The sequence below is a fragment of the Acanthochromis polyacanthus genome, chromosome 1, assembly GCF_021347895.1.
Source record: "Acanthochromis polyacanthus isolate Apoly-LR-REF ecotype Palm Island chromosome 1, KAUST_Apoly_ChrSc, whole genome shotgun sequence".
Classification (NCBI taxonomy): Eukaryota; Metazoa; Chordata; class Actinopteri; family Pomacentridae; genus Acanthochromis; species Acanthochromis polyacanthus.
Window position 1 is genome coordinate 40,146,130 of NC_067113.1, and position 26,804 is coordinate 40,172,933.

The window sequence follows — 26,804 nt, forward strand, 5'->3', positions numbered from 1 at the left end:
TACCAAAATTAATATCCGGATACCGCCGTAGCGAACGAATATTCGGATATTCGAGTCCGGCCCTAGACGACATACATGTGATCTTTCCGTGTTCTCGGTTGCACTGCATGTGAGAGAATAAACTTTTTGTGTCTTGCTAACGGCAGAACGTGCTGAGGCATCACTGGGTTCACAGACGAAGACAGGAGGGGAAGTGTAGGCAGTGTGGAAAGGTGAGCGTACGCAAACACACATTATTACTGCTCACACTTCAGGCTGCTTCAGTGTGATGATCTCTGTCTCTGCAGAGTTTTCAGCAGAAGTTCTTCCACAGTAAAGAAATCATCGCCATCAGCTGTTCTTGGTGTAAACAGGCTGTAAGTACTTCGTCTGAGTTCAGCACTGTAGCGGAAAGTTGTTGTTATTTTGTAAAATTTGATGCTTTAACCCTCCTGTTGTCGTTTCCGCTTACGGCCAAAATAGACTTAAATCGATCTGTAAGAATGGAACTCTGACATAAGTCGAGGACCTCCTGTATTTCTTTTTCTCTCCCTTAATTTTCTAAAGTTAATGCAGACATAGAATAAGGCGAACCCTGGGTACATGAAGAATCAATAATCTGTCTCAAGGCTGGAGCCAGAGGACTCACAAAGACATTAATGCAACACACCATTAATAATACATCTTCATTTGGTGCCCAGTTGTTTGTGGGAATATCACAGAGCCGATATGAAAGCTGAAGGTAGCCTCTGGGTTTGATACTTCGTCAGTGCTGAAGGTTCTTAAAGCTGCATTCTCTCCAACAGCCAGCAGGAGGCGACTCCTCTGGTTGCAAACAGAAATTTCATTTTCTCTGAGAGACTGGCCTTCTTACTTGATTTAATCGCCAAATAGACAATTCTCTAATTACCTCCGCCAAGGAGGTTATGTGACACCCGGCGTTTGTGCGTCTGTCTGTCTGTCTGTTAGCAAGATAACTCAAAAACGCCTGGGCAGATTCAGATGACATTTTGAGTGGATGTAGACTATGGTAAGAGGAAGAGCTGATTTAAGTTTGGTGGCAATCCGGAAAGGATCCTGGATTCTGGATCACTTTGAATTTTTTAGTATGTTTTAGTATGTGGTCCAAAATATGACAAAAACATCACAGGTTAGTATGTCGTCCAACAAATCGGAACAAGGTGTCCAGATAGATCAACTGGTTAAGAAGGTGATTCCTAAACAGAACTGTGTCAGAGACGCAGGTTTGATTCCAGCTCATGATCCTTTACTGCATGGGTTTCCTGTTTTCCTCTCTATCCTTGGCGGAGGTCTGCACTCTCTGAGTGCTTTTCTAGTTACTTTATCGTTTCAGATGCTAGTGTCAGTTACCCTTCAATACAAAAACAGAGACATAAAATGACAAAAACCAGACTGGAAACAACAAACTGACACACAAAGTGACAAAAATGAGACAGAAAATGACAAAACTGATCCACACAATGACATATCAAGACTAAAAATGACAAAAACGAGACACAAAGCGACAAAACCAAGACAGAAAATGACAAAAATGAGACAAAACAACAAAATCAAGACACAAAATGGCAAAACGAGACATCAGCATTAATGAGCAGAAGATGGAACCACTATGGATGTTAATATAGAAGACCATATTAACGTCACTGAGGTTAAATAATATTTTCATGGTATCTCTGCTGTTCATAAAGACGATGAACTCTGTGGTTTTTCTGGTTTTTCCTGCAGTTCCACAACAAGGTGACGTGTTTCATGCTGCACCAGATCGAGGAGCCGTGTTCTCTGGGGGCCCACGCTGGAGTCATAGTCCCACCGTCCTGGATCATCAAAGTCAGGAAGCCACAGGTGTACACGCACACGCTAACACACACATTAACACACACACAGTGGGCCACCGCCTGATAACGTTCAGCGGCTGTCGCTTTATGACACTAATGAGGAACGACTCTGTTGGATCTAAATTTAAAACCCTAAAAGAAGACGTGTCACAGTCTGTGTGTGTTAACGTGTGTGTGTTCATGTGTGTGTGTTAACGTGTGTGTGTTCATGTGTGTGTGTTAACGTGTGTGTGAGTCTGGATGTGATGTGAACTGACACACGTCTGATCTGACTGAGAGGACTCTGGGTTTTTGTCTCTGTTATCACACACACACGTATGACATCACACGCTTCACTGCACGTTTAATTCCCGTCTCCAGGGACGTGGTGACGGTGAAGTAACCACTGAACTCTGTGTGTTTCCCCCCAGAGCTCACTGAAGAACTCTGCCAGGAGGAAAAAGAGGACTTCTTTCAAACGGAGAACAAGCAAAAAGGGACTGGATGTAAGCGATACGATGACAGAGATGTTTTCACTGAACCGACGTGTGAGAACTGTGTGAATGTTGGAGTTATTAGTGCATGAGATCACAAAGCGTGAGCCGCTAACACACATCACAGATCTGTGAAGTGTTTGTTGTTTAAATGGAATGATAGAGCAGCAAACATGAACATTTATAAATCTGACAAGCATCAATACATCAGATAAGCATATGTGAACTGTATTTTACTGTTCGAGCTGTTCGGTTCATTGACTTCTTGTCTCATGATTTTCATCAGGGCCATATTGTTTTTCAAAAATAACATTTTAGAATTAAGGGGAAAATATCCAGAGTGAAGGGGAATCTTTTTTAAAGTCGTCCCTCAAATAAAAACGCTATTTAGCCCTGTACAACCTGCTGTTGCAAAATACATCAGTTTTATTGTTTTATTATTACTTTCTATTATATATATATGTGTGTGTGTGTGTGTGTGTGTGTGTGTGTATAAAATTTTAGTTTTATTTAATTTCTTGCTCATTTTGTTCTATATTTGGGTTTATATATATATCATTATTATTTTATTTTATATTTTTGCTCATTTTATATATATATATATATATATATATATATATATATATATATATATATATATATATATATATGCAATTTTAGTTTTATTATATTTAATTTTTTGCTGTTTTTAAATTTTTGCTCATTTTTATTTGGATTTAAATATTATTGTTATTTTATTACATTTTTGCTATTTTGTATATATCTAATTTTATTTTCATTATATTTATTTTTTCACTTCTTTATTTGTGGATGTGGATTTATATATCATTATTTTTATTTTATTATATTTTTGCTCATTTTTATTTGGATTTAAATATTATTTTATTAATTTTTTTTGCTATTTTTTATATATCTAATTTTATTTTCATTATATTTATTTTTTCACTTCTTTATTTGTGTATGTGGGTTTATATATCATTATTTTTATTTTATTATATTTTTGCTCATTTTTATTTGGATTTAAATATTATTGTTATTTTTTTTTTACTATTTTTTATATATAATTTTATTTTTATTATATTATTTTTTCACTTCTTTATCTGTGTATGTGAGTTTATATATCATTATTATTATTATTATTTTATTTTATTTTTGTTCATTTTTAATGGTCTTACAGGGTTAATGGATTACCAGTTGTACATTTCCTTTGTACGACTTCAGAGTTGAACACCAAACCAGATGGACTCACCCTTACATATAAGGGGATGTAGCTCAGTGGTAGAGCGCATGCTTTGCATGTATGAGTCCCCGGTATCTCCACTGGCCTTTTGTTTCAGAGAGGGAGACTTTGGACTACTGAGACCTTTAACCTCCAGCAGCTACACAGTGATCCTGCACTTTTGCCCCACAGTCCTACCAACCTCAGATCTACAAAGCTTCCTTTTTTTGTTCAGCTATAGAGATGAATGCTAACCTAATGTTTATGTTGGCTGTGAGAGCTCAGCTGTTGTTCCTACACTATTATGTCAACCAGGTAGCTGTTCTGTCACATTTTAATCAGCAACCAGTTTAAAGTCCTGAACGTCTGTGGAAACAGGACAGCCGTGGCTAGAAGTAGACAGAGCTCACACAGGTCTTTAGTGCCGGATAACACAGTACTGATGACATAAATCAGAAAATAATAACTTCCAGATTGTACTGAGGAACGCAAAACTTTTCAATTTTGTACAGAATCTGCTTGAACAAAAGTAAGATTTTTGGTGAATTTTCAAACGGGACTTTTAGAATAAAGTGATTTTAACAGAAATTTCAAATCTAAGTCGTCAAATCAGACGATTCTGTCTGTTTTTACGGTTTCTGCTTCTGGTAAATGTTGTCATTTTGGCAATTAAAAAGCAAAATAACCTCCCTTTCATACTGGTTCATGGGAGTTTTTCATGTTGAGAGTTAATGGATGATTATGGCTGAACTCTGAAGGTGTTTTTTCACGTTTAGTACGTTTGTTCCGTCTCTTCAGGAGTCTAAATGGCGTCCGTTCATGTTGAAGCCCCTCCCCTCTCCCCTCATGAAGCCCATCTTGGTTTTTGTCAATCCCAAGAGTGGAGGAAACCAGGTCAGGAAACTTTTCTTACTTTTATGTTCACTCTGTGCTGTCATTTCAAATCATATCTTTTTCACTGTTTATTGTTGCTTTTAGTGTAAATGTGAACTCATTAATCTGTGCAGCCTTAGATTGTATTTTTTAAAACATGATTGCCTGTATTTGCATTTTGTTATCATTTATTATTCCATGCTTCTGTTCCTGCAGGGTGCCAAGGTGTTACAGATGTTTATGTGGATCTTGAACCCTCGCCAAGTCTTCGACCTTTCACAGGGTGGACTGCGAGAGGCGTGAGTGTCCTAAACCAGGGACGACCTGGACTTTCATTAGAATCTGCAGCTCAACAGACTTCAATAGACATAGAGTCATTGACGAAAGTATTGGCACCCCTGGAACTTTTCCAGAAAACACACCATTTCTCACAGAAATTGTTGCAGTTACAAATGTTTTAGGTATGCACGTGTTCATTTCCTTGATGTGTGTTGGAAAAACACAAAAACAGCAAAGAAAAAAGCCAAAATTGACCTAATTTTACACAAAATAATGGGCCAGACAAAATTATTGGCACCTTCAACTCAATATTTGGTTTGATTTTTGGAGTTTTGTGTAATTTTTTTCTTCTGCTTTTTTGTGTTTTTCCAATGCACATCAAGGAAATAAACACACGTATACCAAAAACATTTGTAACTGCAACAATTTCTGGGAGAAATGGCGCTTTTTTGGAATACTTTCATCCATGACTGTACGTTTGTACTGTGTTCACTATAGCCAAATTAGCATCTATTTAAATGTCAGTCCAGTGCTGGGGAAAAACACCACATGTCAGCTTTAGTCATTATCTTCTTTCATTGAACTGAACAATTTTCATGAAACTTGGACCAATTACACCCACTCCACACCAATCAGCGCCGCTTTCTGCCACAGAAGCCTTTATTTATTCTACAATTACGCCTCTCTCTGCTTTTGTGGATCGTCAGGTTGGAGTTGTATCGTAAAGTGCCAAATCTGAGGATCCTTGCCTGTGGAGGAGACGGCACGGTGAGACTCTCATCCGGCTGTGTTCTGCTACTACTACTGCTGTACTAGAGATTCCTGAAGCTTTGCTGTGCGTCTCTGTAGGTGGGGTGGATTCTGTCGGCTCTCGATGAGCTGCAGATGAACCCGCAGCCTCCGGTCGCTGTGCTTCCTCTGGGAACAGGAAATGACCTCGCCAGGACGCTCAACTGGGGCGGGGTGAGTTCCTCGCCTTGACTTCTGCCACAGAGCTGACGGAGAGCGACGGGGCGTAGCGCTTCGTTCTCCCCGTGTTCACTCATTCACAAGCGTCTGATCGACGACTTTGAGTTTGGGTCGTTTCACAGCTGCATTTACATCTGCTGGGTTTAAAAAACAACCACAATGACAGTTTTTTACCTCTCCAAAACCTGTGGGAGCTTCAGGGTAACTCAGCCAAATTCCAGGATGTGTCTCTTCCTGTGTATCTCAGCCTTAAAGCCCTGACATTTAACCCCCGTACGACCTCCATAAAGCACGACGCATCAAGCAGATATGACGCTAGAGATGTTTCCTGCCATTTATTTGACCTGTTTCACCTCAACAAAGTCAAAAACACGACACAAAAATCATCCTAGCAGCAGAACGTCTGCAGTGGGTACAGCAGAGTGGAGGCAGATTTGTTTTTACCTTTTATGATTCAGGGGACACTGGAAAAAATGCCTCTCTCAAAACAAACAAAAAAATGTGTTTCAAGGAGCTTTTACCTTGAAATAAGTGAACAAATCTGCCAATAGAACAAGAGAAAAATGGCTTGATAGAATTGCTTGAAATATGATCTGATATTTAGAATATTGAGAGCTTAAAATTAGCTGAGAAAACTTATTTGAAGCTGTATTTTACCAGTATTGCCAAGCGTAGGTGTCTTAAAATGAGCCAGGTATGCTAAGAAAAAAGAAGCAGTTTTTCACTCAAAACATAATTTTGCTTTCATGTAACCTCCTATATTGAGATGTATTAACCTTCCTGCTGTCTTCATTTACGGGCGCCAAAAAATATTGTTTCTTTGTCTGAAAAAAATCCAAAAAATCAGCAAAAAATTCCCCAAATTTCTGAAAATTTGCAAAACCTTAGGGAAGAAAATTCCAAGAATTCCTTAAAAATGTACCGTAAAAGTTTTATTTTAAAAAATCCCCAAATTTGGCAAGAAAATTCTTGTAAATATTTTCAAAAAATGAGTAAAAAATGTCCAAAAAATCCTAAAAATATCTGAAGTGGCTACATATATATCAGTAAAACTTCTAATATATTTTTAAGAACATTCAAAAAAAATCAACCAAAAGCCAGCAAAATTCGCTGGATTTTGTTTGATTTTTATGTGAATGTTCCTAAAGAAACATTTTTAACGTTTCTTTTTTTGCACCAAAAATGTTGAAAATGAGGACATCAGAAGGTTTACTCTGAAAATATATTTTTTCCCCCCACATTTTCAAACTTTAAAACGGGTTAATTTGACCCACAGGATGACACAAGGGTTAAACTTGTTTTGAGTTTTCTTGCAAAATTCAACTGAAAACAAGATAGTTTCAAGATTGTTTGACTTAACAAGATATTTAAGAAGCATTGTCTTAAAATAAGTCCCTCCATTTTGCTGAAATGTCACTTGTTTAGTGAATTTACCTTAAATCAAGTGGGATGAGACATTTTGATTAAAAATACGACAAATAGACTTGGTAAGATTTTGAGTTTTTTGCAGTGTAGCTATCGCATTAGAACTGGTCTCCTCTGCCTGAATGTGATTTCCACTTTCTTCCACAATCTAAAGATATGCAGGATTAGTTGGCGATTGTAAATTATCTGTAAGGGGGGATAGATTTCAGCAGCATTCAGTCTCAGTTTATCATTTCCACATCACAACTTCCAGATCACAGAGTGTCTACGCTACGGTATTTTACTTTAAAAAATGCGAAAAGCAACAAAAACGAGACAAAATATTACAAAGTGAAATGCAAAATGAACAAAAAGGATACAAATAAAACAATAAAAGGGACAAAAGCGAGACAAAAAAGTCGACAAACAGCACAAGTGAGACAAAAAAACACAAAACGGCACAAATCGCACACAAAACAGTGAATACGGCAAAACACAAAATGACAAAAATAAGACAAAAAACACAAGCAAGACAAAAAGGAAACACTACATGACACATGAACATCGCTTTCAGTTTGCAGGAAATTATAAATACCCTATTGGACATTGTGATTAGTTTGCAATTCGTTTTGATTTTGTCTTTTTTTTTATTAGTGCATTATTATGCGATAAACATCACTTCATGTAGTGTCCAGTCTGCTCTCTCCATCACTGTGTGGGCATGAAGCCGTGAGCCGTAATTTACCAGTGACCTGTGTCTGAATGACAGAATGCCGTCTCTTTAACGGGTTGATGAATGTCACGTATTCCACGTCTGAGAAGGGCTCGACGTTTTCATCCAACCTCTGTAACAGCAGCGCTATCCAGCATGCCTGTGTCCATTTTCTCCACACTCCATTGATTTTGTAGCACTTTCATAACATCATCTGTGCCTCTACTGGGACCTTTCTTGAGGAAAAACCCAGCTGAGGTCATCCTGGGCTGACGTCAAGGTCACAGTTTTAATAGACTAAACTGGAGCTGTAATGTTTGAAAACGTGGGCAGGTGCCGCTCCTTTCTGGGAAATGACCCATAATAAGCTCTAAAAGTTGGGTTGTTTCAGCCTCCTCTGCTTTCATTTTGACTTTTCTCTTTATGAAAGTACAGAACTAAGTTGGTGGAGTTGCAGAAACTTAAATAATAAAACATGATGCACCGCTCTTCTTCAGGAAGGAGGAGGCTCTCACAGTTTGTTACTAAAATAAGGTGAAGTGCTGAAGTATCAAGAATTTGCCCCTTGACAGACACACACACACACACACACACACACACACACACACACACACACACACACACACACACACACACACACACACACACACACACACACCATTGCATAACTGTACCGCCGTGTACAAGAAGAGACCTTTCACAAGCACCCACATTCTTCCATTAGACTTTCCTTTAGATGTGGGTTTGTAGTGGTGATCAAACACCACATATGTCTCATTATGAGTCAAAAGCGTGACTCAAAAAATCTGAAATGTGTTTCTGTTGATTTTAATTATGTTTTTATGATGATATCAAACATTTTTCTCCTTAAGAATTATTCCAGTCTCTACAAAGATACATGATCTGAGTCATCTGCATTGTGTTTTTGCCTTAAAATGACAATATGGGATTAATGCTGGGCCCTCGCATCTTTGCTAGTCAGCGAATCCAAACCTGTCCACCAGGTGGCGTTATCACTATCAGTCTGTGGACTTCATCAGGGCTGGACTCTGATCACACATGTAAAGTGTGAGGCAAATTGGAGCGTGTTCAGGCTAGTTCGACACCACTTCCTGTTTCACGGCGAAACATCGAAATTCTGGGGGCCGCCATTTCCACGACCTCTGACTTTTGAGGAGCATTTTGGTAAACTTTTGATCACCAATGCCCGGTGTACATTCCGGTCAAATTTGAACTCTGTTGGGGTTACTGTGTTTGACGTTATTATTTTTGATAATTTGCAAAAATTGGTCCAAAATCATCGAAAATATGGCACCTAATTCAAAATGGCCAACTTCCTGTTGGGTTTTGAGCATGGGTGTCAATTACATTTATGTGTGTCTTCACGAGTTCCTTATGTCTTCCAAATTTCATAGCTGTAGGTGACAAATCCTGGCTGTAGTTCCTGTTTGAAATTTTCCAGGTGGTGCTATGGAGTCATTTTGGGTCACAGCTATGCGATTCCCCCAAAATATCAAAGTTTTCACCGGTCCTGATTTGTGTGTAAAGTTTCATGCATTTTCAATTATTTTTAGGCCTTTAAGTTTGAGTTTCAAATAATTTGAAAATAATTCACAATGGGGTCTTTCACGACATTTGGTACTTGGACCCTAATTAAAGCTGCAAGTAGCGTTGAATGGGTCCTCACATCCTTGCTGGTCAGTACTGTCACTCTGACCATATATCAGCACATGTATGTCATCAGAGCTAGACTCTGATCATACATGTAAAGTATGAGTCAGACTGGAGCATGTACAGACAAGTTAAACAGCATTTCCTGTCATGGCAAAATGCCAAAATGTCAAGGTCCGCCATTTTCACGCCCACAGATTTTTGCATTTTGGTAAGTTTTGATGACCCATGCCAGGTGTACATCCTTGCCAAATTTGAACTCTGTCGAAGTTACCCTGTTTGAGTTTAAAGTTCTTAAAAATGTACAAAAATTGGTCCAAAATGGTCCAAAATATGACAGAATTCAAAATGGCCGACTTCCTGTTGTGTTGTGGGCATGGTTGTCAATGACTTTTTTATGTGCCTTGATGAGTTACATTTGCCTACCAATGTTCATAACTCTAGTTGACACGTACTGGCTGTAATTCCTGTTCAGAAATTTTCCAGGTGGCGCTATTGAGCCATTTTGGGTCACGCCTATCCCCCAAAATATCAAATTTTCAGGTGTTTTTGAGTGTTTTTAGGCTTTCAGATTTGAGATCATGGGTTTCGGTCGGGTCTTCACATCATTTGGTTCTCGGACCCTAATAGCAGCATGAAACCATCGGATAACGCATAGGAAATGTTTGTGACTAAAGTGTTTAGAACGATGTTAGTGGTTGTACTGTGGGGGAGTGCAGTGAGCTGTACAGTCTGCAGTCAGCATGCACTGAATGATGAACCAAGGACGTGTGAATGACTCGGCAGCTCTGGACTGAACAGATAAACTCCTGATACATTGGGAGATAGACGCTCTGCGCAAAGACGGGGCTGAATGAGATAGATCTGTCGTTTGTGTAATTAGTGTGGTGTCCTTTTTGTCCTCGGTTTCATTGTGTACGTCTGACTGCAGCAGTTTTTATCCACTTTATATTTGTTCCTTTATTTTCTGTTCCTGCCCTTTCCTGTCCCTTTATTTCCTCTCTGTCCTGCTGCCTTTGTTACTTCTCGTTTCTAGTTCTTTTTCTATTCTAGCCTGTTCTCACCGTGTCTTTCTTTCCCTTTCCACTTCAGTCCTTTGACTCTTTTCTATTCTTGCTCTCCTTACATTTTACCAATTTTTCAGTTCTTTTTCTTCCCTTTTATCTCCTTCCCTCTGAGTTCCCATTTCTTGGTTTTACCTTTCTTTTAGTGCATTTTCCTTTCCTTCTCTCCTCTTATTTCTTTCCCTTTTGTTTCTTCCTCCTACTTTCCACCACTTTTTATTCTTTGTCTGTCTACTGCTTTTTGGTTCACGTCTACTTTTCTCCCCGTCCTTTTCTTCATCCACTTTCTTTTATCTCTCCTCCTTCCAAATACTTTCTGTTCCTTTGTTTTGTCATTTTTTTCTGTCTTTCCTTTCCTGTCCTTTCTTTTCCTTTTCTTTCTTTTCCTTTTATTTCATTTCCTCACCTTTCTTTTCCTTTTCTTTCCTTTCATCTCCTTTCCTTATCTTCATTTCCTTTCTTTTCCTTTTCTTTTGTCCTTATCTTTCTTTTACTTCTCTTACCTTTACTTTCCTTTCTTTTCCTTTCCTTTCCTTTCTTTTCCTTTCCTTTTAGTCCTCCCATTTCTTTCTTTCTTTCTTTCTTTCTTTCTTTCTTTCTTTCTTTCTTTCTTTCTTTCTTTCTTTCTGTCTTTCTTTCTTTCTGTCTTTCTTTCTTTATTTCTTTACAGCCTCATTGTCTGACTGGTTTACTTTAGGTTGGGGGTTTTTGGTTGTGGTTAGGCGGAATTTTCTGGAAATAGATGTAATCTAACATAATGAATATCCTGTGAAGTCATGAAAACCCGGCGGTGTGTGAGGTCCTGCTGACGATCAGATTGTTGTCTCCTTGTGTGTGTTTGTGTGTTTGTGGTGTGCCCTTGGTACATTGATTTTCCATCTAAAGGGAGAGAGAGAATCAAAAGCAGAAAGAAATGAAATACTGGACATGAGGGAGGGATGTGATGGATGGAAGAAAGGGGGAGGAGGAAGAGAGAGAGACATGACTGGTGTGTGATGGTGTGTGATGGTGTGTGTCGTCGCTGTTAAAGTGGTGATGGTGTCAGTGATGATCTCCTACTGAAACCAATCATTACTGCTCTTCCTGTCTGTCCACATGTTCTTCCATTCACTCTGTGAGTGTGTTTAATGTGTGGCACTCCTGTTTGCAAGAAGATAGCAGATGAAAAGAGGCCTTGATGGTTGATAGATAGAAGAGACAGGAGGCGTAGAAGCCATAATTTAGCTCTAAACTCATCCCATCATCCCCATTTTCGTCTCTCCACATCAGTCTCGCTCTCCTTGACCATTCTCAACCCCTTCCTCCATCTTTTGTCTCCATTTTCTCCCATTTCACTCCATATCCTGTCTTTTACACCCTTTCAATACCTCTAGGATTTTGTGGGTCTTTTTTCGAGATTGTTGCAGCTTAAAATGGCTGACTTCGCGGTCTGCATCTTCACACCATGATGTTACGTTTGCAGTAACAGGGTTGCTAATCCATGCTAATGTGATCTTTTTCTCAGCAGTAGAAGCTAGATATTTAGCTAGCTGTTACTGCTGACCAAGAGGACAAACTGACTGATGGAAAACAGTCCAAAGAATTAGTCTGATCCTGATAATATGAGGTAGAGTGAGACATTCAGTCAAGGCTGACAATGGGATGAAAATATGAAAAACAGAAAAGAGGACATAGCTTTGCTCTAAACATTCTTTAGGAAAACTGTTTGGTGATGTTGACGACAAAAACAAGACATAAAATGACAAAAATGAGACTCAAAAGAACAGAAACAAGACCGAAAAAACAGAAACGAGACAGAAATTGACAAAAACAAGACCTAAAACGAGAGAAACGAGACACTAAATGAGAAAAACAAGACACAAAATGACAACAAACAAGACACAAAATGACCAAAATGAGACACAAAATGAGAATACAAAAACAAGACACAAAGCGAGACAGAAATTGACAAAAACAAGACAGAAATTGAGAGAAACGAGACACCTAATGAGAAAATTGAGACACAAAATGAAAAAAGGGAGACACAAAACGAGAACACCGAGATACAAAATGACAAAAACAAGACAAAGTGATAAAAATGTGACAGAAAATGGCAAAAACGAGACATAAAATGGTAGAAACGAGATACAAAATGTGAAGAATGAGACAGAAAGTGACAAAAACGAGACAAAAAGTGAGAAAAATGAGACAAAATGAGAAAATCAAGACACGAAACGACAAAAACGAGACCCAAAATGAGAAAGACGAGACACAAAAGGACAAAAACATCAACAGAGTTGTTGTGGGACACATGCATAATAATTATTATTTAAAATATTATGCTGATTTAAAAAAAATCCCACATTTACAAGAGAGAGAACAACTGCATGTTTTAGTATTTTGTACATGGATTGTTTGAAATTTGATGGTAAAATGTCCTCAGGTCTGGATTGACCCTTTTTTCTGGACGTTATACAATGCCATGACTCAATATCTGCTTTTTCTCACTTCAGGGCTACACAGATGAACCGGTGTCCAAGGTTCTGTGTCATGTGGAGGACGGTTCTGTGGTGCAGCTGGACAGGTGGAACCTCCTGGTGGAGAAGAGTTCTGTCCAGCCAGAGGAGGGAACCCAGAAGGTCAGGAGGCAGCATGAACACAGAGCTGGCTGCTGGGATGTCTGTGTGTGTTTTATTCTGATTACAAGGTCAAGTTCAAGCCTCTGTATGCAGAACTTTAATGTGACGCAGTCTTTTAGGTCATTACTCATGGACATCCCAGTGTTTGTGTTACTTCCAGTCCTTCATTCTGGTCTGATCTGTGTTCAGGTAGGAGTCACTGCCTTGCTTTCTACTCCCATGTGTTTCCTGCAGCTCATTTACAATTCCTCCCACTATTTTTACCAGACGAGAAAAACACCGGGTAGTGCACTTGATGTGTTAACAAAGCAATAACAAACAGTAGCAGGGTTGCAGACTGACACTGCTGACTTCTGTGTCAAATACAAACCTGTATTTACAATAAAAGTCTCTGTGTGATTCATCGCTGCAAACCTTTTTAATAGGAAACAGAAGCAGGACGTGAATTTGTAGCAGCGTAAAACAACAAATGCAGTCAAAGAATCCAACAAATTACACGTCAGATGTTTTCCAATAAAGTTCCGCTTCATCGTATTTTTGGGAACTTGATTATTTGAAGTGGCACAGTTAGGCCTGCTCTCCTGCACCAAATGTGTCTTTTCTATTCCTGATAGGACTCGTTGGTTTCTGTCGAGTTGTCCTTGACCTTGATAGAAAATGGTGGGAGGTCAGGGAGAGGTGTGAAGTAGAATTCATGAGGACAAAGGAAAAGAATCCAGCTGCACGAGGCTGCACGTTATGGAAGATGTTGATGTGGGTGGATGGTGTGTTGCTTTGAGTCGTCCTTCTGCAAGGATTTGCAGCCTTTCGTAAAGGATGGACCGCAAAATAAGACCTTTCCTTAGCATTTAGATGGCACTTAATTCAATTCAGTTTTACTTATATAGCACCAATTACAGGTCAAGTTGTCTTAAGACGCCTTACAGAACCCATATGCCTGAAGCCCCAGAGCAGCCCCAAAGTGACAGTGGCAAGAAAAACACCCTTTTAACAGGGAAGAAACCTTGAGCAGAACCCGGCTCTTTAGGTAGCATCCCGAGGCATTCCGAGGCCAGATGAGATACAATGCCTATAAGTCGCTGGAGGGATTATGTCCACTACCAGTCAAAAGTTTGAACACATTTTCCTCCAGTGAGTTCTGGGTCTACCCCGGGGTCTCTTTTCAGGCAGATGTGTTCAGAAAACCTCCAGAGGAAGTCTCTCTGGAGGTATCCGAATCAGATGTCCAAACCACCTCTACTGGCTGCTTTCAACTCCCAGCTCCCTCTGGATGTCTGAGCTTCTCACCCTATCTCTAAGGCTGAGTCCAGCCACCCTGCAGATGAAGTTCATTTCAGCCGCTTGTATCCGCGATCTCGTTCTTTCAGTCTCTACCCAGAGCTCATGACCATAGGTGAGGGTTGGAATGTAGATAGTGCTATACAATGCCTTCATTACTGCTGATGATGCACCAATCCTCCTGTCCATCTCAGGCTCCATTTTCCCATCATTCATGAACAAGATCCCGAGATAACTGAACTCCTTCGCTTGGAGAATCAACTTTCAAGGATCAATCCACCGTTTTCCATCAGAGAACCATGACCTCGGACTTGGAGGTTCTGATCCACATCCCTGCCGCTTCATCTCTCCTGCAAACTGCTGAAGATCACGATCTGATGAAGCCAACAGAACCACATCATCTGCAAAAAGCAGAGATGTGATCCCGAGGCCCCCAAACCGGACACCCTCCTCACCCCGGCTGAGCCTTGAGATCCTGTCCATGAACACTTAGATGCTTTCAGGTCATTTCACTCATGTAGGAGCCTTTCCAAGCAAAAAAGAACCTCAGGATAGCCAGGATTTTATTTAGAGATTCAACAAATTCATTCTCAAGTCTCATCCCTTGCTGTTTACACGTCATCTGTGTCCTAAAAAAGTGAATTTGGATGAGTGCTACTTGCCAGGTGCTCAGCCAGAACATGAGAGGCCTCTGTGAATATATTATATTAACATTGTGAAATGTTCCCTGTGTCCTCAGCTGCCCCTGAATGTCTTCAACAACTACTTCAGCCTGGGCTTCGACGCTCACGTCACCCTGGAGTTCCACGAGTCCAGAGGTCTGTGGAAGCTATTTCAGCCTCTTTCTGTTTTAACATCCCCCCCCCTCTCGTATTTATATTCCATTAAGTCCTCCCCTCTTGTACTAATGCATCATTCTGCGCTGTTGTGAAAAAAAGATGAGCGGAATAAATGAAATATTTAAAAAGTACTCACAGTCAGATCCACACACGAGTTCCTCTCTCTTTCTCTTTACACCTCAGTGTTTAGTTTTAATCTCACCGTCTTCTTCTTCTTCTTCTGTGTTTCCAGAGGCCAACCCAGAAAAGTTTAACAGTCGCTTCCGCAACAAGATGTTCTATGCAGGAGTGAGTGTCCCACACATTAAAACCTTCTTCTCTTTGCAGACACTGATGGGATGTAGGGAGCTTAGAGACAGAACAATGAGAGACTGAGGAGCTGGGAAAATGCATAAAAAGGCAAACTGGAAGAGCAGCTATCTTCAAGAGGGAGGAGGCTATGAGGAGCAGAAATCTGATGGGTCTTCTGAAAGGAAAAGTAATCTGTTTTAGAGTCTCTGGTGGTTTTAGATCAATAGTGAGCAGTGCCGTATGCGTCCCATGTTCTTACTAAACAAACATCATTTGACCTTTTATTCCTTAGATTTACAGTCATCGAACTCCAGCGCTCAACTGGAAATCCATAACTCCTCTGGCTTCAGGCAGCTCTCAGCATGATTGGGTTTTTGATTCAAGTCTAAAGCTTCAGCTAGAACAGGGGTGTCCAACATGAGGCCCGTGGGCCAAAAGTGGTCCTCCAGAAGGTCCAATCAAAGTGTAAAAATTGCAGAGAAGACATTAACCCTTTAAGCTTCAGTCAATTCCAGCCGTTTTCAGTACAAAAAATCGCTAATATTCTATTTTTAAATAAAAAAATTACGAAAAATACAGGGAATATTGGACGGGCATCGCGAGGTGCATTTCCTTGAAAACGACCGATTCGTGGATTTTATACCGACTTCAGGACATGTTTTGGACAAAATAGTTTACTGGCTTGTGTCATCTGATGTAAAAGGTTGGATTATGGCCGTTTTTTGTGGAATCTTTTTTTCTGTGTGTAATAATGAACCTGGAAATGTGAGTCGCGCTGTGTACGTTGAAGCCGTGTATAGAGAACGGATGGATGAATATTTGTTTTTGTCGGACAAATGTGTTTTTCTCACCCGCTGTGGTAATCACATCTGAAAGTGGTTTATACCGGCGGATTCATGAGAATCTAAGCTTTCCATCAGCGTATAGTGTTTGTATAATCGTGTTTGCAGCCGTCGGACATTCTTGAAATTCCTGTGCAAATACCGCCGGCGGTACACCTACGACGCACTGAAGCGTAAAGGGTTAACTGCAGATTGTAAATCAGTAAAACTATAAATTTAAAATCATTTCTAGACCATGACAAGTTGTTTGGATCAGAAAGTGAAATAATAAGTTGTTCTTTTGTCATTTTGTGTCTCATTTTTGTAACATTTTGTCTTTTGTCTTTTATTGTCTGACTTTTGTCGTTTTGTGTTTCGTTTTTGTCTTGCTTGTGTTTGTTGGCTCATTTTTGTCATTTTTGCTTTATTCGATGTTTTGTACCATTTTTGTCGTTTTGTGTTTGCCTTTGTCTCGCGTGTGTTTTTTAGTGAAAACAAAAACAAAAAGCAACTTTTTTGTTGTTTTGTTTTCGCTTTTGTCATTTTTGGTCTTGTTTATGTCATTTGTGTAATTTTTTGTCTCGTTTTTCTCGTTTGTCCGTTTCTTAAAGTACTAGATCGCTCATTGTTCTTTTGCCGTTTTGTGTCTCATTTTTGTAATATTTTGTCTTGTTTTGTGGTGTTTTGTCTTTTTAAAAGTAAAATCCTACATCATTCAGTTCCAGGTGACTAAATGTTGTGTTCCTTTGTGGACACTCTGTGATCTGGAAGTTGTAATGAGGAAATGATAAACTGAGGCTGAATGTTGATGAAACTGAACTTACTTTTCAGAATGTACTTTTATTTCTAGGTTATTTTACTGATCGCTGGAGATCAAATTTAGCTGAATGTGGAAGCTGAACTAAGATGAGTTTTACAATCCTCGACTAGATGTTAAGAAATCTTCCATTTGTAGTTTTTTGGGATCCAGCCGTTACTCTGAAGGATGTGAGCTGGAAAGAATAAATGATGGGTGTGAGCTGGAGCGGAAACATGTAGGAGAATTATCTGTTTTTAATGAGGGAAATGTAACGGGCTGTAATTCTGTTTGATCGGCTGCTTTTCTCTGTTTATGTGTGTGTGTGTTCAGGCTGCCTTCTCAGATTTCCTCCAGAGGAGCTCCAGGGATTTGTCCAAACACGTCAGAGTGGTGGTGAGTGTCGACACGCTCTCTCTCCGCCGGTGTCGTCTTCCATGTCGACATGTCTGGGCAGCAGCTGATTATAAAGGCCGTCCTTCAGCTGTAACATCTGTCCTGTTGAAGCGTCCTTCAGTAGAGTATTAAAGCCTTGCTGCTGCTGCTCACTGACCCTGAACGCTCACCTCTGGACTGGGGTTACAGCAGCAGCTACAAATCATTTTATTATCACTTCTGATGATTGTCTTCTGGGTTAATCATCTCCAGAATGCCCAAAAATGATGAAAAATGAATATAATTTAACCCTCCTGTTGTCCTCATTTACGAGCACTAAAAAATATTGCTTCCTTGTCTGAAAAAAAAATCTGCAAAAAAATCCACAAATTTCAGAAAATTTGCAAAACATTCAGGAAGAAAATTCCAATAATTCCTTCAAAGTTTACCTTAAAAATTTTATTCAAAAAAAAATCCCCCAAATTTGGCAAGAAGATTCTTGTGAATATTTTCAAAAAATGAGTAAAAATCTTCCAAAAAAAATGAGTACAAATATCTAAAATGTTTACACATATATCAGTAAAACTTCCAATATTTTCTTCAGAACATTGACCAAAAAAAATCCGTCAAAATTTATATATGTAAATAAGTAAAAAATAATCATAAAAACATTAAAACTGATGTTGTATTTCTGTAACAGTGGGTTTTCCAGAGTGAGCTGATTGTATTTAGACAGTAGAAAACGGTGCTTTTGTTCTGCTTCTGTTGTGAATATTTACAGCAGCAGCTAAACTGCAGTTCCTGTGTTTATCATAAAGCAGAAACATGTCAGTCATTGCACTAACTGATGTGTTTTTAATAGTTTTTGGATGACAGTGGAGCTCAGCAGCACAGAGGAAAAATGCCAGGCTTTGAATACAAAGGCAGCACTTGTTACTAGAATCTGTTGTTATTTTTGATAGTTTTGTTCGATTTTTTTTGACAGAAAATTATTGATTGTCTGCAGACATTTTTGATGAAGGTTAGCAGACAGTTAAAGGGTGATTTTACTGACTTTTCTGCATTCTCAGTGAGCCTGCATGATTCCACACAAACAGTAGATGTGGTCAGAAAAAGACACGCTCTGCTTCTCGTTTGTAGTTTTCCACATTGCATCTCGTCGCTGCAACAAATCATTTGACGTCGCCGCAGAGAGCTCACTTGACCTCTGGCTGGCATCAATCGCTTTCCACCGCCACTCGCTTCAACACAGTCATAAGATCAAGAGCAGAAATATTGAGACTGAGACTAAAACCTGGGAACTGAGAGTGAAGCTGGACACGAGATCTAACAGCAGACGAAGGATCTGCGAGTGAAAATGAGTTGTTCAACTGCTGGTTTTGTAAAAACGCCGACTGAAGCCACAGATCAAACTGAATGACTCTTTCTGAATCGGCTTCTCTTTCTCTGTCTGGTTCAGTGTGACGGTACCGATCTGACTCCCAAGATCCAGGAGCTGAAATTCCAGTGCATCGTGTTTCTAAACATTCCCAGGTAGGTGACGACGCAGGCCACACTTGATTTGGAAGGATTTACTACACGAGGTTTGATCGAGAAGGTCTGAGACCGCACCTCTAAAATGCAGAAACTGTTTCTGAATAAAAGCTGGCCTCCATCCTCGTCGTAGTTGTCTTCCTTCATGGTTCCCATCGCTTCTGCCACCATCTGCGACTCACGCTAAAACTTCCTCGCTCTTTCAAAACTTTAATTTTATTTTGGGGCAAAGGAAGAACTTGCAGGAAGTCATATCTGGTGAGTAGGATGGGTGGGATGATTAAGAAAGCCAAAAAAACTTGTTCATTGGCACCATGGAACGCACCACGATTCAGACCATTTGTGTGGAATGTTCTTTTTTGGACGCCTTGAAACATTTCAGCAGAACTGGTGGACAAATCTGCAGCGCAAAACGATGAGAATGTTTAACAAAGCGCTAAACATGCTGCCCTGACAGGACTTCTTCAGTCCTGGAAGCTGTGGGCTCCATTATGAAGACTTCTGGTCATAGTTGTTCAGCCAGCTTTGGTTCCCCATGACGATCCATGAACTGAAGATTGAGTCTGGCCAGAATAAGACCTGCAGAAGGCTCTTTAAATGAGGCAAGAGCACAGGAAGACTTGGAAGATGTTGGGAGATATTGGCCAAATTTAAAATAGAACAGTCTTTTTCTTTTTATAGGCACAGTTATGGAACTTTTTGGCGATATCTTCTATATTTTTTCTATGTTAGTATGATATTGAAAGTTGTCCTTCAGTAGAAAGAAGTTTTGGAATTCAGAGCCTTTTATTAGTAATGCCCCATGTTTTTTCTGAGCCCTGATCTGATACAAGTCATTCATTGTTTAATAGGCAGTTCTATGTTGGAAAGCAGAGTACATTGTAGGAGTTTAGCGAGTGGTGGGGCACCATCGAGACCGAGACACAAAACGACAAAAATAAGACATGAAACCACAAAACTGATACATAAAACAACAAGAATAAGACATAAAATGACAAAATTGAGACACAAAACAACAAAAATGAGACACGAAATGACGAAATCGAGTCAGAAAACGACAAAACTGAGACACAAAATGACAAAGCTGAGACGCAAAATGACAAAAACGAGACACAAAACAACAAAAACGAGAGAAAATGACAAAATCAAGACACAAAATGACAAAAACGAGATACAAAACGACAAAACTGAGACACGAAATGACAAAAACAAGACAGCAAGCGACAAAATCAAGACACGAAATGACAAAAACAAGACACAAAATGACAAAACTGAGACACAAAATGACAAAAACAAGACAGAAATGACAAAATCAAGACACAAAAAGACAAAATGGAGAGAAAACAACAAAACTGAGACAGAAAATTGCAAAAACAAGACAGAAAATGACAAAAACGAGACACGAAACGACAAAACGAGGCACGGAATGACAAAATCAAGACACAAAAGACAAAATCAAGACACAAAACGACAAAATCGAGACACAAAATGACAAAAGACTCTTTAAACATGGCAAGAACACTGGAAGACTTGGAAGACCTTAGGAGGTGTCGGCCAAATTTAAAATAGGACAGTTTCTTTCTTTTTATGGGTACAGTTATGGAACTTCTTGATGACATCTTGTATGTCGGGTACCACTAAACACCAGGCTGTCAGTGTCATCTGTTGCTTTTTGTGTACCGACTTCAATTATTCAGAGTTTCCCACTAAGAACACGGAGAAAAAAATGAGACGCTGCAGCCCTCTAGTGAATACCTGACTAATGAAATTCACCTGTGTGTAGGTACTGTGCTGGCACCATGCCGTGGGGAAACACAGGCGACCATCGCGACTTTGAACCTCAGCGCCATGACGACGGCTGCATCGAGGTCATCGGCTTCACCATGGCCTCACTGGTAAGAAACAGATGGAAGGGAAGCAGCAGGATTGTTCTCATGTGGTCAGGGTGTGAATCTGTCTTTTGTCCACCAGGCGGCGCTGCAGGTTGGAGGTCATGGAGAGAGACTTCACCAGTGCAGAGAAGTTGTCCTCACTACCTTCAAGACCGTACCTGTTCAGGTGATTACACACAGTCACCACCATCACAGGTTGAATAAAACTTTAAATCCAACCTAGAGAGGAAGCTTTGAGGAGGACCACAGATTATATTACACGATATCAGAGGAAGAACGCTCTTTAACCAACATTTGAAGTGTTTTTAGATCTTATCGACATCTGTTTTAAGTATTCCTTTCGTAGTAATTTACGCATTTCATATAAACAATTTGGGCTGCATTTATGATTTTAGTTTGTTGTTGAAATTTAGTAATAAAAGGCCCTGATTCCCTTTTGTCATTTTGTGTCTCGTTTCTGTAACTTTGTGTCTCGGTTTACTCATTTTCTGCCGTGATTTTACTGGTCTGGCCCACTTGAGATCAGACTGGGCTGAATGTGACCCTGAACTAAGATGAGTTTGACATCCCTCCTCCAATTAATTATCGGTTTGTCCTCATTTGTCTAACAGGTGGACGGAGAGCCCTGCCGACTGGCTCCATCCACACTCCGCATCTCGCTCCGAAATCAGGCCAACATGGTCCAGAAGAGCAAGAGGAGAACCTCAGTGCCGCTGCTCAACGAGTGAGTCACACACACACAGAAACATACACAGAAACACACACACATAGAAACACACACACAGAAACACAAACAGAGGAAGTAGGCCAGCAGCGTTGTAGAAACCCGGCTTGCACTGAGTGAGTCATTCAGTCTATTTAGTGGGAGCTGACATTCACTCCTCTCAGTGTCCCATGAACACAACCTGAGGAGGGATACGTAGCATTAGCCACAACCAGAGGAGGGATACGTAGCGTTAACCACAACCAGAGGAGGGATACGTAGCGTTAACCACAATCAGAGGAGGGATACGTAGCGTTAACCACAACCAGAGGAGGGATACGTAGCGTTAACCACAACCAGAGGAGGGATACGTAGCCACAATCAGAGGAGGGATACGTAGCGTTAACCACAACCAGAGGAGGGATACGTAGCGTTAACCACAACCAGAGGAGGGATACGTAGCGTTAGCCACAACCAGAGGAGGGATACGTAGCGTTAGCCACAACCAGAGGAGGGATACGTAGCGTTAGCCACAACCAGAGGAGGGATACGTAGCGTTAGCCACAACCAGAGGAGGGATACGTAGCGTTAGCCACAACCAGAGGAGGGATACGTAGCGTTAGCCACAACCAGAGGAGGGATACGTAGCGTTAGCCACAATCAGAGGAGGGATACGGAGTGTTAACCACAACCAGAGGAGGGATACGTAGCGTTAGCCACAATCAGAGGAGGGATACGTAGCGTTAGCCACAACCAGAGGAGGGATACGTAGCGTTAGCCACAACCAGAGGAGGGATACGTAGCGTTAACCACAATCAGAGGAGGGATACGTAGCATTTAAAACAACCAGAGGAGGGATACGTAGCGTTAGCCACAACCAGAGGAGGGATACGGAGTGTTAACCACAACCAGAGGAGGGATACGTAGCATTAGCCACAATCAGAGGAGAGATACGTAGCGTTAGCCACAACCAGAGGAGGGATACGTAGCATTAACCACAATCAGAGGAGAGATACGTAGCGTTAGCCACAACCAGAGGAGGGATACGTAGCGTTAGCCACAACCAGAGGAGGGATACGTAGCATTAACCACAATCAGAGGAGAGATACGTAGCGTTAGCCACAACCAGAGGAGGGATACGTAGCGTTAGCCACAACCAGAGGAGGGATACGTAGCGTTAGCCACAATCAGAGGAGAGATACGTAGCGTTTAAAACAACCAGAGGAGGGATACATAGCGTTAGCCACAATCAGAGGAGGGATACGTAGCATTTAAAACAACCAGAGGAGGGATACGTAGCGTTAGCCACAACCAGAGGAGGGATACGGAGTGTTAACCACAACCAGAGGAGGGATACGTAGCGTTAGCCACAATCAGAGGAGAGATACGTAACGTTTAAAACAACCAGAGGAGGGATACCACCCTCCTCTGGTTAACCACAACCAGAGGAGGGATACGTAGCATTTAAAACAACCAGAGGAGAGATACGTAGCGTTTAAAACAACCAGAGGAGGGATACGTAGCGTTTAAAACAACCAGAGGAGGGATACATAGCGTTTAAAACAACCAGAGGAGGGATACGTAGCGTTAGCCACAATCAGAGGAGAGATACGTAGCGTTAGCCACAACCAGAGGAGGGATACGTAGCGTTAGCCACAACCAGAGGAGGGATACGTAGCGTTAGCCACAATCAGAGGAGAGATACGTAGCGTTTAAAACAACCAGAGGAGGGATACGTAGCGTTTAAAACAACCAGAGGAGGGATACATAGCGTTTAAAACAACCAGAGGAGGGATACGTAGCGTTAGCCACAACCAGAGGAGGGATACGTAGCGTTAGCCACAACAACACTCTAACGCTGTGGTTTCTTTCTGCTGTGTGGGTTTATCGATGTCCTCCAGGGATGAAACAGAAACCATGTGATACTAACACTTCTCCATCCGTGTAGCACTAATGACTCCATGTTTATCTGTATAAATGTGGCTCTATTTTCTACATGTAGAACGTTTAACTCCAGGAGTGTCTCTGCTCTGCTGTCAGTGTTTGTCTACTCACCTCTGGGCTTTTCTCCGTCTGTCCCTCCTCCTGTCCCTCCTCTTCTTTTTGTCCTCCTCCATCTCCACTCCTTCGTTTCTCCAAACGGACGTCTGGGATCTTTTGGTTTTTATTTATTATGTTCATTTGTTTACTTTTTCTCCTTCCTTTGTTTGCGTCCTCTCCTCTTTTTCATTTCCTCCTCTGCTCTCCTATCTTCTTCTCTTTTTTCTCTTTTCTCCTCTTTACTCCTCTTTTTCCTCTCCTCCTCTCTCTCTCTTCTCCGTCATTCGTTCCTCCTCTCTTCCGTGTGCGTGGCGTGTGCGTGGCGTGTGCGTGTGCTGCGTAGTATTCAGAAGGTGTGTGCAGCTGATCTGCGCCGCCTCTCTGCTCCCCCCGACTCCTTCTCTGTGTAAGTACCTCAGCCCTCTGTCACGTATGTGCTCGTGTTCATGTGAGAGAATGGCGTGTTGTCGGTCCGGTTCGACCAGTATTTGACATTCAGCAGCATGTTATTGATCATACATGTGGCATATAACTTTATTTTAAAACAATTATAACCAGTTTTCCAGAACATCATTGAATATTCACTGCATTGATTGTTTCTAAATGTGGCAAACAAATGTTGTGTTTTATTCTTAGGGCTGCAGTGATGCTTTCATTATTAACCTGGAAAACAAATACTTCTTCCATGAGTCACTCTGGGTATAAAATGTCCAAATAAATCCAAAAAGACCAAAATAGATTCAATTTACAGTGATTTAAATTTAAAAAAACAAAAACAACGAACAGTAACAAAATGACAAAATGAGAGAAAATAACAAAAAAGTGAGACAAAAAATGACAGAAACAAGATAGAAAACAACAGAACCAAGACACAAAGTGATGAAAACGAGACAGAAAATGACTAAATGGAGACATAAAACGACAAAATTGAGACACAAAATGACAAAACTGAGACACAAAAAGATAAAACTGGTGCACAAAACGACAAAATCAAGACGCAAAATGACAAAAATGAGACGAGAAATGACAAAAATGAGACGAGAAATGACAAAAACAAGACACAAAATGACAAAAATGAGACAGAAAACGACAAAAATGAGACAGAAAATGACAAAACTGAGACACAAAAAGATAAAACTGGTGCACAAAAGACAAAATCAAGACCCAAAATGACAAAAATGAGATGAGAAATGACAAAAACAAGACACAAAATGACAAAAATGAGACTGGAAACGACAAAACTGAGACAGAAAATGACAAAACTGAGACAGAAAATGACAAAATAAAGAAACAAAGTGACAAAACTGATACACAAGTGACAAAATCAAGACAGAAGACAACGAAAAGGAGACAAAACGACAAAAACGAGATGCGAAATGACAAAACCAAGGCACAAAGTGACAAAACTGCTACACAAAACAAAAAACATGAGACACAAAACGACAAAAGCTCGACACAAAATCCAAATATGAGACACAAAACAACAAAAATGAGACACGACAAAACCAACACACAAAGTGACAAAACTGATACACAAAAAGACAAAAGCAAGACACAAAATCACAAAAAATAATAAAATAAATGAAAATATAAAAGAAACTTTTCTTTCAGAATCCGTGATATTGGTCGAACCCTTCTGTGTCGTGCTGATTGTGAGTCTTTGTTGTGTTTCTTCGTTGTGTTTGGATGCCGTCGGTGGATCAGAGAGAACGAGTGTCTGGCAGCATGCTGAAGCTTTTCACTTCTTAACGTGCTTCTGCCTCTTGTTGTCTCGGTGTTTTTCGCTGTCGTCCTTTTTCCTCTGACTTTACCCCGAGTCCTGCTCTTATTACACCTGCACCAAGCCTTGGTTCTCACCTGGTGTCCTCCTTCCCCCTGAAAAGCTGTCTGAGTGTTAACGAGATCTTTAACGAGTCTTTAGAGCCTCCGGTCATCAGACGTGTTAGACTCAGTTATAAATGGGAGGAAGTGAATGCTGTAAATGACAGAGCTCAGAACTGGTTTGTGATGCGTGTCCGTGTGTGTTTGTGCGTGCATGTATGCATATGTATGCCCTTGCTGTCGTATGCCCGGGCATGTCTGAATCGTGTGTGTGCACGTACATGCACTCGCGTGTGTTTTCTTTCCAGTCCTCACGCAGTTCCGGACCGCCTCCGCCTTCGAGTGAACCGGATCAGCCTCCAGGAGTACGACCGGCTGCAGTACGACAAGGAGCGGCTACGAGACATCTGTAAGGATCTATGGAAAGTTTGTTCTTTCACCATGAAAAATCTACGTTTTACAGTCATGGAAAGAAATGGTTAGACCAAAAATGACATAAAAAATGTCCAAAATGGCAAGAATGGCGTCATTATTTTCCCAGGATGATTTGAAATGTGTCCAAAATTACTAAAAATTTGTCCAAAATGACTTGAAACCTGTACACAAAGGCTTGAACTTTGCCCAAAATGACAATAAGGCTCCAAGATTTGCCCTAACTAACAAAAACGTCAAAAGTGACCCTAAATATGTCCAAAATGACTTGAAACATGTCCATAAAAGGCTTGAAATTTGTTGAAAATTACATAAAGAGTCCAAAATTACCCCTAAATTTGCCCAAAATGGCAAACAAAAGTCAAAAATTACCTTAAAAAATTTGCCCAAAATGACAAAAAAACTCCAAAATTGCCTCAAATTTGTCCAAAAAGACTTGAAATTTATCCACAAAGGCTTGAAATTTGCCCAAACTAACAAAAAAGTCAAAAATGATCCTGAATGTGTCCAGAAAGATGTGAAACTTGTCCAGAAAAGCTTGATATTTGTCCAAAATGACGAAAAAAAAGTGTAAAACGATTTTAAATATCTTCAAGAAATCATTGGAGGCAGGAAAGAGTTTTTCAGCTGATGGAAGAAGACTGTTTTAAGAGTAGCCCTAAACATGACCTGGTTCATTTGCACTTTTTGTCATTTTGTGTCTCATTTTTGTCGTTTTTGTCTCATTTTTTCATTTTTCTGTCTCATTTTTGCCATTTTATCTCTTTTTTTAATTTTTTGTTTCATTTTTGTCATTTTATGTCTCCTATTTGTTGTTTTTGTCTCATTTTTTCATTTTGTGTCTCATTTTTGTCATTTTGTTTCTA

The 26,804-nt window shown here is 40.2% G+C and overlaps 1 protein-coding gene across 1 annotated transcript in view; it reads left to right on the top strand.

The window, feature by feature from the left end:
- Positions 1-26,804, top strand: part of dgki (diacylglycerol kinase, iota) — a 113,422-nt gene that overhangs the window by 69,958 nt on the left and 16,660 nt on the right. Inside the window, 17 exon segments of the mRNA XM_022209744.2 lie at positions 147-212; positions 288-356; positions 1,726-1,842; positions 2,246-2,320; positions 4,326-4,421; positions 4,617-4,699; positions 5,387-5,447; positions 5,529-5,642; positions 12,992-13,117; positions 15,135-15,213; positions 15,467-15,522; positions 17,476-17,538; positions 18,977-19,050; positions 20,834-20,945; positions 21,022-21,108; positions 21,554-21,666; positions 25,815-25,915. Of these exon segments, the coding sequence (XP_022065436.2) occupies positions 147-212; positions 288-356; positions 1,726-1,842; positions 2,246-2,320; positions 4,326-4,421; positions 4,617-4,699; positions 5,387-5,447; positions 5,529-5,642; positions 12,992-13,117; positions 15,135-15,213; positions 15,467-15,522; positions 17,476-17,538; positions 18,977-19,050; positions 20,834-20,945; positions 21,022-21,108; positions 21,554-21,666; positions 25,815-25,915 (1,492 nt within the window).